General features: G+C 39.0%; 1 protein-coding gene across 2 annotated transcripts in view; it reads right to left on the minus strand.

Moving 5' to 3' along the window:
* The window catches only part of LOC121634167 (glutamate receptor ionotropic, kainate 2-like), a 66,911-nt gene extending 52,113 nt beyond the window's left edge, over positions 1-14,798 (minus strand). For both annotated transcript variants that reach the window (XM_041976671.1, XM_041976670.1), the window contains exon 1: positions 14,301-14,798. In XM_041976671.1, the coding sequence (XP_041832605.1) occupies positions 14,301-14,424 (124 nt within the window). In that variant the 5' untranslated portion in view covers positions 14,425-14,798. The remainder of the gene's footprint in view (positions 1-14,300) is intronic.
* Positions 14,799-18,825: the final 4,027 nt, after the last annotated feature.

Consider the following 18,825-nt stretch of genomic DNA (forward strand, 5'->3'; position numbering starts at 1 on the left):
TCCATTGTTTTATGTTTATCTGGGGTCAAGCCATGGAGATGGCAGCCAAAACCAGGAAGCCCAGACTTTCCCTTTACCCAACAACTTCTTCCAGCTCATCTGTGGGGATCCCGAGGTGTTCCCACATGTCTTTCCTCCAGCTTGTCCGGGGTCCTCCCTGGACCCTCCTCCCAGTGGAAATGTACGGAACACCTTATCAGGGAGGTTTCCAGGAGGCATCCTAACCAGATGTGACCACTCCCCTCATAATAAAGTACATTATACAAGCTTTACAGTCATAATCAGCAAGACATATTATGTTACATATATATTACATGAAAGTTTTCCTGCTCCAGGCTCGTCTAGGAGGACTCTTTTTTTCTTTTTCCTATTGGCTGCTCTTGATGTCAGTAGATTTTAATCGAAAGCTGTGGAACGTTTTACTTTTTCTCACCACAGATCATTTAGTTACTGAGTAATTGACAGTTTGGCTGTACTATATGTTTGAACTATGAAGTATTTGTTTTTACTACCTTATTTAACATTGCAAAACTGGAAGAACTATCATCCTACATGCAGCCTAATAAACCTTATATTTACATTTATCATCAAGAACAGATGTCGGCAACTAAATATGGTTTCAGCCAAATTTTTTCTGACCAACTGAATGGCATGCCAAAATTACATCTTCATCAGGTAAAACTTGTTTTTTCCAACTAAGCAAAATGTTTTCATTACTATACTATTATATATTGCACAAAAACTCAAGTTAATAAAGTTATTTATTTAAATTTAATTGAATTTTCTACAGACTGACTGACTTGGCTCCACACTGTGTCTGTATTATGAACAGAAAGTAACCTGGTGAAAATAAAGCTGCTATGTTTAATTACCAACTCACATGCTTCCCTGAGCCTAACCAATTTATTAATAAAACTAGAACTACTCAGAGAGCAGAGACCTCCACCAAGCCATAGGCCGCTCACCTGAGAAAAATCCCAAATAGCCCAACAGCCCACCCAGTACCCCCCTATATTTTGAACCTTCTGGATCACCATCCAGAATATTAACATGATCTGGGTCAAACAATGTCAGATTATAACATCTACCATGATGTCGTGCCAACCAGCAAATGCTCCAACAAATGAATGAGGAAGCCTCAGAAGGGGGAGAAATGGTCAGCTTCTCTTACTAAAAGGGCCACGTTAGGAGTAGGTATCCTTGAAGATGCCAAGGCAGTATTCACCTCGAGCTGCAACTAGAAGATGCTCTGTTTCATTGCTTTAGCTTTATATAATGCTTTTGTTCTAATTGTTCACCCCCAAATAATTGATTAAAAAATGTAAATACATTTTAAAATTATTTAATTTTGTTACATAATATCTATTTCTGGGACTGCTGCTAAGTGGCATAAAAAAAAGAAATCATCCATGTGCCACCAATTATTCTTTTTTCTTAGTGGATATTTTTATACTAATTTCTTGTTTGTCAAGTGGATCATAATGATGAAAACAGCAAGTAAAAAGGAACTTACAAAAATAGTAACTAATGATTAAGTAATTAGCAATGAATAACTCATTACTAGTTGGTGCTGCTCAGCAGCTGGCTTAGAGTTAATCAAAAATTATTTATAAAGAGAATGATCAATATTCAGCTTCAGTGGTATTCATGAACAAGCAATAACCTAATGGAATTCAGTTAAATTGTGAGAGTAAAAGGTGTGGCACAAAATGAGCTGCATTGTTTGAGAAGAATAGAGTACAGCAGATGATATACTTTGTGAAATTCTAATATATTTCCCTTGAAAAGAAAATATAACCTAAGAAAACACTTCAAAAACATTTCAATTTAAGATTTAAATGGTTATCAAAAAACAGACTTGGCTTCGTTTAGGATTTCCCAAACAACATAACTATGAAAATACTCAAACTTCAAATATAATGCACCAATTCCAGAAATACATGAGAGCTGCTGTAAAGGCCTGCATTAAAAGTAGTAAATTGTAGATGTATACTGTCCTGGGAATAGAAGACTTTTCTAAGTTGTCTTACAAAAAAGCATAATCAAAAGTAAATCAAAACAGGGAGCTTGTCAATAAATCAATACCTCTAATTGACCAGTGTAGCAAATGAGCATGACACGATAAGACTACAACTTGGCTTGTTGTTGTCGTTTCCTGCAGAATAAAATCAATCCCGTCACCATAAAGCCTCTTGACACTGGAGTGGACTGTCACCTGCCACTGCTGAATGCTAAGCCCCAGGCTGACTCACACACTTCACTATGCAAGTGTGAGCACACACACGAACATGCACTACAAAGATTGAGACTAAACAAATCTGCCGGATAAGAAACAACTGAGTCCAGGGAAAAGTGACTGATGTAAGAATTTAAAGCTCACGCCTGCGGCGTTCAGTGATACCTGAGTTCGGCTGCACTCAGTAATAATTAGCCTGTCCACTGCCACAAGATCAATCTCATCAATCTCTTATAATGACCACATACACAATCTTCAATTAGACATGTGTGCAGTGGCTATCGTCTCCAACCCAGATCCAAGTTTAATCCAGTGATCATATAACATGTATTAATTCTGAGTGCTGGCAGCAGATGTGCTAATTTGTAAGGCTCTCTCAATTCATAATAATGTGCCAGCTCCCTCCTCAAAATATGTGCTAATTTGCAAGTGCTCATTGTGGATGTGCTAAACTACCGGCTGACATTTTGTGTGCTAATTTGTCAAGCAGGGACCCCTTTTTGGTACTAATTGTGCCAAACTGTGAGTACACTTCCACAGCCTTGAATTACTGAATTCCTAAATGACTTCTGTCTGTTGGTGGTTTCCAAGCTCTCCACTGCTATCGAATTGCAAATGCAACTGAAAAGAAATACCAACTACTGTGAAATTAAGATGGATGAACACTAAGTGCACACACTTGGCGATGCAAACGAATGAATATAGATGCATTTAGCAGAAATATGTGCCTTCTCTATAGGGATTAGATGATACTGCCCACCACAAAAACCTTTTATGATGATTCTATGTGCCAGGAGAGAATAATATTAATGATCTACCTTTTTTTCTTTATGTAAATAATTCATTGTAATAATCAAATATCCTTTGAGATTCTTAAAGTCCTTTTTAATTTCAGTTTTAGTGAAGATCCACTATTTTGATGCAATATCTCCTGCAGCAGCAGTGCAGACACACCTACATCTTTGCACACAATCTGGAGGAATAAAGTGCTGCGCTTAAGGAAATGCTTGGACAAACACAGTGAAAGAAAAACACAGCTTTCAGTGTCAGTCCTTTGACACACACACTTTCTCCCTCTATCACACACACACACAATGAGAAGCTTTTTCCCAAATTGACACATGTACTGAACTGTTCCAGACCTGAAAATTATCACTCAGTAGTACAGAACATATAATTCTGTTTGGTTCTATTACAAATAGTCACTTCACTATCTGTTCAACTGCTGCTTACTGTTGCTAGATGGATTTATTGGGAGGGTTTGTGAATTAAAAAAATTGTGAAAAACTGAGGAATATTTGAAAAAGCATTTTGAAACATTATTGTCAACTGTAATAATAATTGCAGACCGAACCAATGTTTCATTGACTGAGTAATTCAGCTTAAATTCTACGAAATTGTCTAGTGGAAGCAATCAGCATGCCATGAAAACACAAGTTGTTAAATGCTATGAAACAATCCTATAAATGCTTGTTTGATTTACTGAGGTTAAACGTGCATTTAGTGAAGAGTAAACACATTTAATAAGGTTACTGATACACACAACTTAAAAGAAGTTCAAAGAAAAAGAAAAACATTAGCAGGCAATGTAGGTTTACAGACCTTACAGAGTCTATGTGAAATTTCTACATCAATGTAAGAGTACGCGTAAGCACGAGTCTGCCTTGTTACTATGTCTTTGCACACCAGGATTGCAAGGAGAGGAGTCTACACACCATTCAAACAGCATATCAGACAGCTCACCTGCTAAATATCCCGCTCAGAGTTATTGATGAAACGTGCATATAGGCCTGCCAACACTGCTTGCAAGCTAAAAAGCAACCAATTTCCAACTACTAGCTGTGATGGGATTTACAGTGTATCATCAAATCTGAGATCTAGATTTGGGCATTGGACAAATATCTGTGGATTTTAAATTTCCCTATAATGCTGAATTTATCATATTTAATTTATACAGTTTCTGAGACCTTTTGCATCATTTTATGGTAAAAACATGGCTCAAATCAATCAAAATAAAATAAAAAATTTCAGTGATTTCCTGGTATTTTCCTAAAAATATTATAAATTTATAGAAACATTTAAAAAAAATATGAAAAGATTTGATTTAACGAAAAAAGGAAATTAATATCTACATTGCACAAATATTAAAAACTCTGTTAAAAACTGTTTAAAATGGCATCATCCCTAAATTGTATCATCCCTTGCAAATCGAGGTAGCCTATCAGGTTATTTTATAAAGGAGAGATACACAACATACTGACAGTGAAGGTAATTTAGCAGAAAAATGAGGTGGCAGCTGATGCATCATTCAACAGTCCCTCAAAGAAACCAGTTAATCTTCAGTAAATATTTTCACTCTTCCCAAGCAAATAGTTTTCAGTTGTCTTTATATTGTTTTTCTTTGTGGCACTTTGGAATTGCTTTTCATTGCATCTGACAGATGAACGAGAATTTACTTTCGAATGAATCCTTCTCAATGCCCACATATTTCAGGCTGTAACGTGAAATATTCAGGAAATACTATCACTATGGAAACAAGATTTATACAAATAAATTCTCTAAACTCAGGATAAAAAATATACAGTACTGCAAATCATGTTAGGCACAAAGATATGTAAATGTAACATAAAATTTTGATGAACTTTATATTTCAGCTGTTGCATAAAAACATAGTATTTTTAGAGAATGAAAAAGAATCAATGAACAAAGTATTTGTTTAGAATCATACCCTGACTTCCATACAGAGTGGCTTTATGAGCCGAGGAGTTCTCAAAATGTCTACCTGACTTTTATATACACTATAAACACGACTATTCCCCAAACTGCAATGATAAGGTGAAATAGTTCAAGTAAATAAAACAACTCTCAAAACTGCAGTTAAAAGGTTTTTTTGCCAGCACAGAAAATATGTGAATTGTTTCTAATATATAGCCCATGGGGAATGAGCAGGAGCACTTACTTAATAAAATGATTCCTTTTCTCCATGCCTCACTCGTCTCAGCCGTTCCTTTCTGTGGCCCATCTTTTTCACTCCTTTATCAAACACACACTCACTTTCTCACCCTCTCAGGCAAGAATGCATCTCATGGTGGCCTCTGCAGGTGACAGATGGCGACCTCACAGCACAGCTCACTGTAAACTGCGTTTTAATCAAGCCTAAGCACATGTGAGAGATGCTAATTATCCACTGCAGGCTAAGAGAGTCCAGCCTGGAGAACATTGTGACTATGCATGTGCATCACTGGTTTATAATCACTTTCCCCATTGTGATAAACCAGTCATTGATGGCATGCAGATGAGAAATATGAGGCAGGATGGACAGTCTCAAGTGTCCCAGGATGCTCCCGCCCTTAAGTTGCATAGCCCAACAAAATGAATATGGATAAGACAGTAATCTTGGAAGCTCAGAATAAAAAAACAAACAAACAAAAAAAAACCTCAAAGTTAAGCATAAGGATTTCCAGCTGTGTCTTAGCATGCCTGCCAAATAAAAGCGGGTGTTTAGACTTTCTGTTTACTATTGTGCTGTTTGTGAATGTTTACATTTCAGGCATGAAACCAGTCTTTTCCAAGAAGATAATAGTATTATTTGAATCACAACCTCTGCAAAATTGATCATGTTTAACAGATCTTGGCATGGAGCTAAAAAAGAGGCTCAATTTGTAATGTCGCAATTAGGTCATAGCAAATTATACAGGACTCCATCATCCTCTTCATTCCCTTCGTTGCGCTCATTTTAATTCTCACCGTTCTCCTGCTCATTACAGTGGCCTTGTATTACTCTCTACCCATTGTAATTTGGAACAAAACGACTGTAAAATTAGACTTTATTTCTTGTAGAGGGTCAGATGTTATCTCTCTTTGGAGCCAAAGGTCAAGAATTAATTCAGGAGGCAGATTTTTAATTCTCACAGCAGGGTTTTCATAGGGCAAAAATTCTATTTCTTTTTTCACAGAATTTTGTTAATCTGGTCACTGTAATCTTTAATTTTCACTAAATATATTTTTGCATTGAAGATAACTAGTGTTTTCATACAGTTAATGGCAAACTCTGTCTTTGAAATGCTAAAACAGTATGCATACATTATTCACTGCACAAAACTGAAACTCTCAATAATCCATTCCTTTCATGACAACTCTGTGCAGACAATAGATTGGAAAAATAAGCAGAAAATATGCAAAAAGGTCTTCCTTGCATGGAAGGTTTCAGTGCAACGTTCAATTGCAGGACTCCAAAGTTCAGTGAAAAGTTGAAAATACAAAGATATTGTTTGGCATGATAAAAAAAAAAAGTCTGCAATATGTCGAATGAGGATTTGTGCTATTGTGAGCAAGGACACTGAGACCAGAGAACAGGAAGAAGTACGGCTTAATCGTAAAAGAGAACAAAGTAGGGAAAGGATGAGGAGACAAGCTGAGAGCCAAAGGGAGGGAAAGGACAGTGAAGGACAAATGGAAAGAAATGGGTAAAAAGAAAAAGGAGCAAATGGACAGAAAACTATATTCTGGATAGCAGTTAGATGCTGAAAGTGTCTTGTGCCGTCACACTGTCTCCTTTCTGCCCGTCAGATGGATTTTAGAAAACAACTAGTGATGAGCCCATTATGTTGATAGTGGGAGTGGACGTATGTGTGTCTGACACCAAAATTAGAAGAGTTTGAACTGGTGAGGGAAGGAAAGAAGAAGGAAGAGGTGGAGCAGAAGGACACAAAAACACAGATGAGCGAATGAAACGGAGAGGGAGAAATAAAAGAGGTCACTGGAGGCAGATAAAAGACACTCAATTAAAGGACTGAATGGATGGCCCATTAGACCTGAACGGACACCTGCACCCTCCTCTCTTGCTCTGCCGCAGGGCAGGAAAATGTCAGCTCCTGGTTTGGCTTCATCAGCCTCCCATGTTGTACAAAAGCTAGCTGATGATCAGAGCTGCAGGTATGCTTTGCTGCAAAGGTGTGTCAGCTTTTCCACAGTTGTTTGACAAACACATAAGCAATTGTAGAATTGCAGAAAGGGAAAGAAATGAAAGAGACTTGCACACTGACTTTTGAAAGGAAAATAGCCAGAGGCATACAAATGAAAAAGCTGACTAAACAATGAAGTCCCTCAAAAATATATGCTCACTTTATTCTCAATAAACAAGAAAATGTCTCCTGAGAATAAGTGGAAGAAAGAAAATTGAGATTAAATTGATGAAAAATCAAGAGCCTTGTTTTAATCTATGTGCTGATCAGATGTTGACTATATTTCACCATTTCTCACATTCAATCACACCCTGCTGGGTAGAAAATTTTGAGTCTTTTGTCATGTTGAAAAAAAACCAATGGCCTTGTGTGGGTTTAGATGACAGGGAGCTGTGTCAGGGAAATGGAGCCAATTGGCTTCGTTATGTCTCCTCAAAATCTTACAACAGATTGTGCAAGATGGGAAAATCAATCTAAGTCTATTGCAGTTCACAGTAATTCTTTGTGTGAGTGGGTAAGGGGCTTATTGAAGGGTCATAGCAAACAAATGGGGAGCACTATCAAAGCTTGCAGCCACAATAAAGAGAATTAAAGTTTTGTCAAATTACTTCCCAAATTCCTCTGAGCAATTAATTAATTGCTGAAATTAGACATAAATGCAGCTTCTTTCTTCCCCTACATGTTTCTAATCTCAGTTTTCCATTCTTTTTCTTTTTCAGAACAATACATGCTGGAACTCTATTCAAATGCTTACAAGTCTTCAAAGCAAAAGAGGAGAAAAAGACAGAAAAAAATTATTTTAGCATTGAAGGGGGAGGCATAACATGCATAGCCCTGATGCATTGTGGACAAAAGAGCATCATGCTGATTCAAAGAACAAGATTTGAAGTAAGCCTCAATATGTCCCCCCACAGAGCACATTTCTCCCTGTGTCCTTGGTTCACACAGAGAAATGTTCATACATCTGACAGGCTGTGCTGTCAATGGCAGCCTGAATTTTGCCCTCACTCCTTAGGCCTGTTGTTTCACTCCTCCTTTCAGTCCGTTATTTGCTTGGCAAGTGATAAAGGTGAAACACCACTACCCAACCTGATTGGGGCCTCACATCATTGCCAACACAGCCAGAGGGCTTTCCGTAATCGATCGACTTCAGAATCCCATGTAGTTTGGACAGCAATGATTTCATTTATTGTGCATGCGCCGTCAGATATGTTTACTGGGCTGTGTGCTTGGAATACACACCGAACTCCCACTGCTTACAGAAAGAAAGAACTTTCTTAAAAATAGATATGTGTACGTGTGTGTGTGTGTGTGTAAAAGGGTGAGCTGCATTTTCAGAACTTCAGAACTAAGCTGTATTAAGAGAAAGAAGCAAATAAGTAAGTAAATAAATAAAAAAGAGAATATAAACACAATCAGTTACCATCCCGCATGTATTAATCTTAGAGAAAATACACAGTCAACATTTACTCTTGCACCAATTAGTGCTATCACCAGCTTCCACAACAAACAACTGACAATCCAGGTTTGTTTCTCTCTATTAAACAATCACTTTACAGCTAATTACCACAGTTGAGTTTAAGACATGATTTAAAAGTCTAACATGCTATCCTCTCATATAATGTAAAGCATTACTTTTTTCCCCTTCCCTGTTAGCCAAAGAGCTATATTTTCACGCCTCTTGAAGCAAAGCCAGAGCAATTGAGAGTAAATGAACTAAGGAACCGTATAGTTCTACTTAAGTCACTGCAGCTTGCGGCTGCTTACACTTGTCATTAATTCACAGTGAGATGCATTATAGGAACAGTCCTATACGGTCTGCTAGTGTGCATTTATCTTTTCTTTTCTTGTTTTTAAGTTTTTATATTTGCATTCTCACAAATGGGAACCTGTTATATACAAAGAAGTGGGCCAGATTTGGAACTGCTTATTTTCTTTGCTGCCAGTTTCTTTTGTTCTTTTCTTTTATTATTATTATTCCTCTTAGCAATGCCAACATATTGATTTTTATTGATTCCCACCATTTTACAGTCTGCTGGAGGCTGAAACAAACTACTAATAAAGGCTAATAAAAACACATTTTGGGTTTATCTCTTCAAGGGAACTACAAGGACATTTGTGTTGGCAACGCGTTTCTCTCCTGTAAAAACTGTTTCATGCAGATCTGTAGTTGCAGGCAAATTTTCAGCTTGCTAATACGATTCTGCTGACATTTATTCAGAGATGCGGTGCATGACTCCTGGCCTCCCACTACATTTCCACAGCATACTCTACTCTCCTTTCTGTCTCTCCTCACAGAAGCCATCAGAAAACAGTAATAAAAGACCACAACTGAGAGTGGGCTGAGAGTGGACTGCTCTAAGGCAAACTAATCTATCTTTACTCTGTATCTTCTGGCCTCAACACTCAGTGTTTTTCTTCTCACTCACACTTTACACAAACTCCCTTTCTCTTTCCCTCTCTAACAAACACTCTTGCATTGTCACACCTCTCTGTGACATCAAATTTTCTACCATCTCCCTTGGAGGGACTGCGAGAAGGACAGCTCTGTGTGTATTAAAAAACCCACAACCCAAAAAAGGCAAAAGAACAGAAAAAAAAGAAAAGAATCATTCCATGTGAGCGCTCTGACCTTCAGTCAGCTTTGAGACGGAAAACCAGGCAGCAAGACAAGCTGCAGGGCTTCTCTCAAGGGACGTTTTCACGGAACAATTGCGCATGTAACCCCTGACCTTTGCAGGGAAATTCACAAGTGACGATGACAATGAGTGAAAGGCTGTGAATATTGAAAGGCAATACAGAAATCATGCCTACAACAAGGGAGGAACACAGGTTTCAGATGTATTCTATTTCCAAAAAATGTTAAAAGAGGCAGTCATGCTGGAGCTGTTTACACTGCAAACAAGGTCAATCAGCTAAAGCCTCTTTCTATGTAAATAATCTTTTTAAATGTTGCTGGTAAATCTTACAAACGTTGAGTTAATTTTGAGCACAGCAAGAAAACTAATTTCATACCTCACAGATATTTGCCATTTCAAAATGGCAAGAAATCTGCACCCTGAATTAATCAACATTGAGCTTTTTGTAACTGAGGCATGACAGCAAGACCTTCAAAGATTCAGGACTGTAAACATGTTTTTGAAATCCATCTAGATAGTTCTCTGCTTCAAGCCCATGTGTGGTGCTGCATGCTAATGTAAGGCAGATCTCCTCTTTGTTCTTGAAACCCACAGTGGGTATTTTTAAACCATGGAAATCATTTGCCAGCAGAGATACTTTCACATTTCTATAAGCTACAACAAGGCCAAGTGACACATGAATATTTTAAGCAGCTTTGTGTGCATTTAAATGTATTTGGTGTGAACATGCTGGCAGTGGACCAGGGCACATGGTGTTATCCATAATTCTTAGAATCCTACACTGAACTCTAGATAATTCAGGGTGGCAAAAGCGGAAGCAAATAAAGTCAATTAACTGCTAAGTCCTTTTGAATTTGTTCCCACCGTCCTTGCTTGTTCTCAACACCTTTATAATTTTACTGCACCATAAATCAGTTGAAAGGATGAAGACTGGTTAATATTAGAAATGCAATAAAAGACCTGTACATTGGCACAGCATTGTGAAAGAAGTTAGATGAATTTCACTTTCACCAGAGGAGGTTTTGGCTTTTTTTCAGTTGACAGAAAGAAAATAACAGATTTTTTTTTTTTTTTTTTTCAAAATGAAAAATTAATGTGTTTCAGTCTGAAATTATTCTACACACGTCTATACTGGGAAAATAAAAACATAACCAGGAAATAAACAAACAGTGAGCAACTCTGAGTCAACAATGCTTTCAGGCGCAGCTGACAGCCCAGGGACACACTGCATCTGCCAATGCTGTTTGCAGATCATAGTGATAATGTTATCACTCAGCCTCGCAGCCGTAAACCAACTATGGACTACAGAATTTCAAAAACACTGAAAAATTCCATTATTGGTCAGTTTTTAAAATAATTAACATATAATGAGTAAGACACCTATATACCTATTAGTACATGCCTCACTACTTTGCATCAGAATGTTTGTTTAGGGCAGCTAAATAAGATTATGTACCCATACTGTGATGTAATTTCCAAGAAATTATTCAAAATGATTTATTTTTAGTTTTAGGCAAGCAATTATCAGGTCTCTCATACTATAAGTTTCAACAACTGCCTGAATCCCCATGGCTCTGAACACCAACATGGATTATATGACAGCTGAGAAAACTTTATTTCTACAGCACCTAAAAATACTGCTGCAATTATTTCAGTAAAATTGTCAAAAAAAAAAAAAAAAAAAAAAGAAAGTGAGCCACACTCAAGCACTCAACTTAATTCAATTCAATGTTTTGCTATATGCACCAGTAAGCAGCTACATGTCAGATTATATTGGCAGTCACTGTGAAGGTGTAAGTGGAACAAAATATTGTGTTCCAGCCCCTGGAGACCAGCGTGTACTTCTAGTGTTTTCTAGTGCTGCAGAGTGGCATGAATGGGTTTAGAAGAAGATATATAGGCTTCATTTCAGTATTTAACTAAATGTACTACACATACTGCTAATAAATGATGATTAATGCAGAAAATAATTAAATTCTATGTGAAAATTTGTTCAACATATTTTCCCACAGCTGGTGGCCTGAGCACGTTTTTCCCCCCTTCATCTATCCTATAACACTTGTCGCTCTACATGGTCAGGTCGATGCTGTGAATACAAAAGGCTGACTATGTTGTGTTGTTACAGTATGTGTGAGTGTGTAAAGGTCTTATCCTGACAGAAGAACAGCGGTTGAACAATGTGAGCCGCCTGTCTGGGCAGAATAGAGCGTGGAGCAAGGAGGGAACAGACGGACCCAGGGGAGCTGACCTCCTCATTTAGCCAGCCTCCTGCAGGAGCAGCTGGGATTATGTGCTGACTAAGCACATCCTGCAGAACAGGAAACGCTATGGAAAATGACCAATGGTCTCCAGTGTCTCTCAATGTATTTTTGTATTTATCCCCTCTCTCTTTCTCTTTGAGCTCTAGCATTAACTCTCCCTCATCTATCTCTGTTTTTTAAATGAAATCACCCACACAAAAACACATCAATTCCAATTATCCTTCTCTTTTTGAAACCTACGTTGCGCTACAACAACAATTACAAACGACTTAAGTAAGCTGTATCACCTTCGCTAAATAGACTGACCCACACAGCACCTATCACCACATATTTTAAGTGGGTGCAACTTGGCTGAAAGAGGAAAATAACGCCATAGAAATTATAGAATATAGCTTTTATATAACGTGTTTCCCCGTGTTGCACAACACGAGGAATGCTTTTATTCAGCAACAGGCATTGGAGCTGCCAAGCCCGCGTGTGTCGCTGTCCGTAGTTCTGAACAAGCGGCACGGCGGATTGTTCAGCAGCTTGGTAGACCATGGACAGAGACAGACACAGCTTTTAGCTTCGCTCCGACCGCCTCAGCTGCCCTTTAAGGAAGAAAAAAAATCAAGCATGAGCTTTACCTCAGAGCAAAGATCTGTGACATGAATCATCTCTTATCTTGCTTGGTCATGTCTATCTTACTACTGATGCCAGATGCCCTACGGATCCAATGCGCAAGCTGAACAGAAGCGACATATTTAGTATAACGGGATGCAGATAAAATCAGTCTAAATTAAATCGTCTTGACCTTAATTAAATACATACAAATATGCATATCCATCAAAAGGTGATCATGGCCACTTTCACTTTGAAGAGTAAAATGTTAATATAAGCCATCCCGCTCCACTTTCTCTTCAAGGAATATAGTCTCACTTTACCGGCATGGAAACTTTGGTCTCATGCAATGACTTTGCCTTGTTGCAAAAAAAAAAAAAAAAAAAAAAAATGACTGAATATACGGCCGGCGTCTGTCAGATAATGTGTGAGACTGGAAATCGCTCATCGGGGTGAGAAGGTAGTAGGAAGACAAGCACATCCCGTTGCCATAGCGGCAGCTCCTGCGGACGCGGCCTGACTCTAAAACAGGACCCGCGGGAGAATTGGGGATTGTAAGGATGTGTTGTCAACACTTGATGACATCCGCTATCAGGGGGGCTCCTTCAAGATGTCTTCTGTAAACGCAACAGAGAGCGGCGGGAGAAGCCACCCTGGTGGATATAATTAAGCAGTAGAGAAAACCACAAGATGCCGTGATTTCGTGTTTTTCTGGCGTTAATGGCACTATTTTTAAATTATGAACCATTATGCACTTTAGTGGAAACCGTAATTGACAATAATCAACAAGTATCGGCCCTCTCCAGACATTATTTTATACGGTTCTGTCTAGACAAGAAACAAATTCGCTTTTGGGCTATTAAGTCATACTTAATAACCTTTAAGTATGAGAGACGATTCTCGCTTGGGCCACCCCAGCCATCTCTGGAAACTGGAACTAACTATGTGTTTTAGCAATGACAATGACAATGAACACATACAAACCACGGGGATACCCAACTGTCTTACACTTCAGTGGAATTGAAGATGAAAAGTACTGCCAAGTTTATTGAGTTTATCTTTTTAGAGTTCAGTGATCGATCTGGCTCCGGGGGTATGTTTACATATAAACATTTTCAGCAGAGGGCATGCTGTGGAGTCGGCACTTTAAAAGGCCAACGAGATTCAGGACTCCTCCAGAAAAGCTACTGGTAAGGAGATAAAAATCCCCTGAGTGATGTTTCTTGAGCTTCATTCAGCCTAGCCGTGAACTTTTGCATATTGATCCATTTACTGCACGAGTTACAGTCACTCAGAGTTGTTGCAAAACTGATTTCAGGTTTAATTGAAAATACTATTGAAACTCAGTGGAGTTATAGTCCCACCTAAAATAAGAAACTGTCTAATCACACTACAAAACGCTACAGTATTGTGAAGAAAAAGTACACTTTAAATGATTACCCTTGGAAACCAAAATTTCAGAGAGCAAATCAACTAACTCTACACACGTAATAGGAAGGAAAGAGCAGAGCAAATTTACACATCTGTCGCTTCATTGTGGTCAGTAGAGTAGCGTGAATCGGCTTTATCACAGATGATAGATAGTCAGAAAGATTCTTACCAAATCTTAAAACGTGTGGCATCCCGCGAGAATAACCAAGAAACAGCAGCAGAAGCGGGATCAGCCTGAGGTTGGACCTGAAAACGAGACTGGTTATCATCAGATGATGGGAGGTAATCTTCATGTTGTTTTTAAAAAATGCACAGTGGTTAATCCCCCCGGTACGCGGGTTCGATTCCCCCGTAATTCTTCTACTGCTGTTGGGCAAGACAGGGTAACGGCGGCCCTGGATGCGCAAGATCACGGCATGGTCACTTGCTCTTTCCCTAAATCCATTAGCAGTCCCGGCATGATTCCTTCCCTTTCTCCTTCAACCTCTTCACTGCGCCAAGAAACAGCAGTCCTCGGGGTCGAGGGACGGTGGGACATCCATGTCGAAGTGTACAGATCCAGTGGAGAGAGGGGAGCCCGAGCATGGACTATAGGTAAGCTACTGGAGAAGGGCTGGAGAGCGCCAAGCAGAGGATACAGCAGCGATATGCAGCCCCCTATGAGGCTCTTTGAGTTGCTTGGGCTCCCATTATACTGCACTGCTACACAGGCTCTGACGTCGAGCCAAGGTTAGTATTGTGAACGCGCACCACAGAGAGGGAAAGCGTGAGTGAGAGAGAGGAGGCGAGAAAGAGAGAGAGAGAGAGTCAGAGAGAGAGAGAGGGAGAGAGAGAGAGAGAGATCGATTGAAAAAATGACACCAAAAAGGAGGAGACAGGGACAGAGATACGGGGACATTAAAAACAACGGGAAGGGTGAAGTGGAAAACTTTATTTCATACCACATATCACAGGCTGTAATTTCCGTGTGGTCCTCCCACAACTTGGCGCCAATCTTGCATGCATTTGAAAATGTGTCGGTAAGGATGAAAATGCAAAGTGCAATCAACAACAGCAACTTCACATCTAAGCTTTTGAAACCAGTCCAAATTACCGCCAGATATATTCAAGGAATACAAGCAAATCTAAGTCTGGAAATTCCATGTGATGATCAAAAGAAATGCATGACACGAATTATATGTGACCGTTTTGTACTAAATGTGAAAAAGATAAAGACGGCTGTAATCTTTGCTCAGCAGTTCATTTCTCTCTTTTCTGTACCATGAAGAGAGACGTGACTGAAGTACATTTATAAATTTAAGCAAGTAGTTTAATACTAACACTAAAGATTTTTTTGTAAATGTATGGAGAACAGAAAAGTTTTTAGATTAATTCTTTGCAAAACACAGATGCAGGTTTAGTCATTCACAACTTCCCTTTCAAAACCCAATTTCTGTGCTTTCGAACAACAGCTTCTCATTCCAACAATGTGGGAGGAGTGGGATAAAAGTAATATCAGTAACATCAAATGAAGCTGCAGAAAGGTTCAAATGTTTAACCTATACGAAATACTCCACTTAGACTTAAAAGCCTTCCAACAGACTCGACTTCACGGTTGTGAGCCATCTTCCAAGATGAAGATGGTGGCAGCAGAAGTTTAACTGCCAGTTGATTTTCATTGGGAAAGGCCTGCTATTTCTCACGATCTTATCGCATTTCTAACTGATATCGGGGTTCAGAACAGTCGGTATTCTATGCATGCCATACACTGAAAAGATGTATGTCTGCCTTTCTTGTATAGACATGAGAATTCACCTTATCAGCGTCCGTCCCCGTAAACAACTCTTCATAGGCCAATGCATCAGCTGGAAGTAAAGGTGAAGCGGAGCACCCCCGCCCTGAAAGGATGGTGGGCTATTTAACCCCCACGGAGTTGTGAAAGGAGCTCTTTGATCAGGGCCACCAGAATCAGAGCAGGGATGAACACAGTCATTGTGAGATTTAAGTATGAATGACTGGCTTGTGTGTAGGAATGGGTGTGTGGGGAAAATAAAGTCACTATTTTCAAATGGACTATTTAACATGTATTTTTTTTTTAGAATTCTTTTCTTGTTTAGACTCCAGTGCAAGATGTCCAAGCTGTTGCTGTAGTGCATTGCTCTGGCGCGCTTTATGCATACATGTTTATTACACTGAAGGATTACTGATAAATAGGTAAAATGTGTGAATAAGCAATAATGCCATCATTCACGTTTTGCTGAAGTGCTGCTCTTTTGTACTTCAGAAGATATGTCAAATCTCTCGAACAAATAACAGCAGATGCATTTAAGAGTGAGGAGAGCGCTTGTAGCAGCTTAAGGAAAAGCGAAGTAATTACATGGAATCAAGTAGGTGGTGTGAACGCTGACTTTGAACCTGTGTCGGGTTGCGTGGGTCTGCACACCACCACTCTGAAATGTGAGAATATCAAAGAGAATGGCACTCATCATGCTACCATCTGGACCATTAGCATAATTATGGAGAAATTCAGAGTTTCCTTATAAGTCAGCAGGGCCTCACACAGCATGAAAGGAATACTTATTGAGCTCAGCGAGAAGACATCAGCTGACAGGGCTGGCAAGCTGTTTTCCTCGCAAAATTAAAGCGCCCTCTGGCCTAATGCAGAGGAAATGCAAGTGCAAAAAGCAGTGTGTCCACACGCACCACAGATTCAATTAACAAAATAGAAATTATGATGTGACAAATTATCACTTCATTTTCAAACAGAAATAAAACTGCTTACCTGTGTACCATTAAAGTTGCAACAATAGTCATTTAACCGTATGCTTTGTACATCAATGTGTGTAAAAATCTTCATTACCACAACGGAGTCTCAAACTTTTTCTGTCCTGTTATCTATTCAGGATGCACTAACTGTGTATAACTCAGTTAGACAAGAGGGGGTGATGGGAATGACTAATTGCCTCATTATGATGCTCAAACGACTTGTGATCTTTTAGTTTGTTGTGATTAATAGGAAAATAGCCCCTTTGCCTTTTGAGACATGTACTTTTATTTTCGTCCATGATCAGACCGTGTCATTTTTGAACGAGACCACAAATTAGATGAGTTTATACACACTCACTCACTTGTAACCCAGGGGGCTTCCATATGAGCTGGCTGGTGTGTTTATTCAAACATCATTCCACCGTTCATGAAGTGGGTAATGCAAAGGGGACTTTATGCAAAAGAGAGATAACCATTGCAAAAAGCCTTCTGTCATTCTCTCTCTCTCTCTCTCTCTCTCTCTCTCTCTCTCTCTCTCTCTCTCTCTCTCTCTGTCTGTAGCACAGGGAGACTGGTGGAAAGATACCATTGGCAGAGAGAAGGAAACCATGGAAACGAGAAGCTGATGCACTTTGAATGGTAAGACCCTGAAAAAGAAGACATTCATTCAGTTCAGTTGCCATGCACTAAAGGCTCATCTCTACCACAATTTCTTTTGAATGCTACAATGATTTCAACATGGTTGACTCCTGAAAGCCAAAGGTGGTCTCACTACATCAGCCTATTATGTCAGGATGACAGTGGCCAAGGACGTCTTAACGTGTTAGCAAGACCCCAGAAAAACAAACAGTACACATACTTTCTCTACACATGCAAAATGTACACATTACTTTTCCAAACTTCAGTATTGTTGCATTTGTCTATGCAAGTGCAGCATTCATGCCTCACTTCAGCAGTTTTGACTTCAATGTATTTACATTTCACACTTGTGGTGAAGCCTTTGAACACAGCACGGCAAAGTCAGCTTTGGCCTATATGTCTTCAGCAATGCTCTCAATGAAATCCCTGGGACCTCAGTGGGAATACATTCTTCAGAGACGACAATTAGTCAAGTGAGACAGTAATTAGGACCTCTCTGCACACTGTCACTTTCACTTAGTGCTGACGGATGCCCGCAAATCCCCCCTTCTAGCAACTGCAGTCAGGCAGACTTACTTGCTGCACTCTGACTTTGTAATGTGACTGCCATGTCTAACTTCTATCTGTTACAGAAATACTTCAGAAACAGCATCCTAATTTGACCTCTGATATAATAATTGAAAGGTATGGTGAATTTCTACCAATGGTGATCATGTGTTATGTGATCATGTGATAAATAATTGAAAATGTTTGCCAATAAAATGTGTTGATTGAGTCATGGTAAAACCTCTACTACTTGCTATAAAGCCATAGATCGTGTACTCATCTATCATTAATGTAGTGGACAGTGACACACTAATTCAGTTGTGCTGCTCAGGTTATTTTTTGTGCTGTGCTGCATCATACACGCTTTTTCTTACCTTTCAGGTAGTGGAGAACATAAGTAAGGTTGTTTGCAGACTTGTTGCATTAAAGTTCTGAAAGATCTAAAAATAATTAGATGCAGCCTCACATAAAAAATAAGCCATGACACATCACACTGTTACTATTTATCTAATAAAAAGAAAGTCAAAATGCAGATACATATATGTGAAAAAAATAGCTAACCCTTAATTCAGTAGCTTTAGAATCACCTTTAGTGGCAATTACATGAATAAAAGAATAAAGGACAGTTTAATGGCACTTGTATTGTTGTCAAAGAATTTTGTCCAACTCTCTACACTATAGAGGTTATACAGAGGTGGGTCTTGGGTCTGGAGGACCTGGGTTGAAGTCCTGGGACTGGCCCATTATATTTATGTTAATTGTGT

This window comes from Melanotaenia boesemani, chromosome 22, assembly GCF_017639745.1.
Source record: "Melanotaenia boesemani isolate fMelBoe1 chromosome 22, fMelBoe1.pri, whole genome shotgun sequence".
Classification (NCBI taxonomy): Eukaryota; Metazoa; Chordata; class Actinopteri; order Atheriniformes; family Melanotaeniidae; genus Melanotaenia; species Melanotaenia boesemani.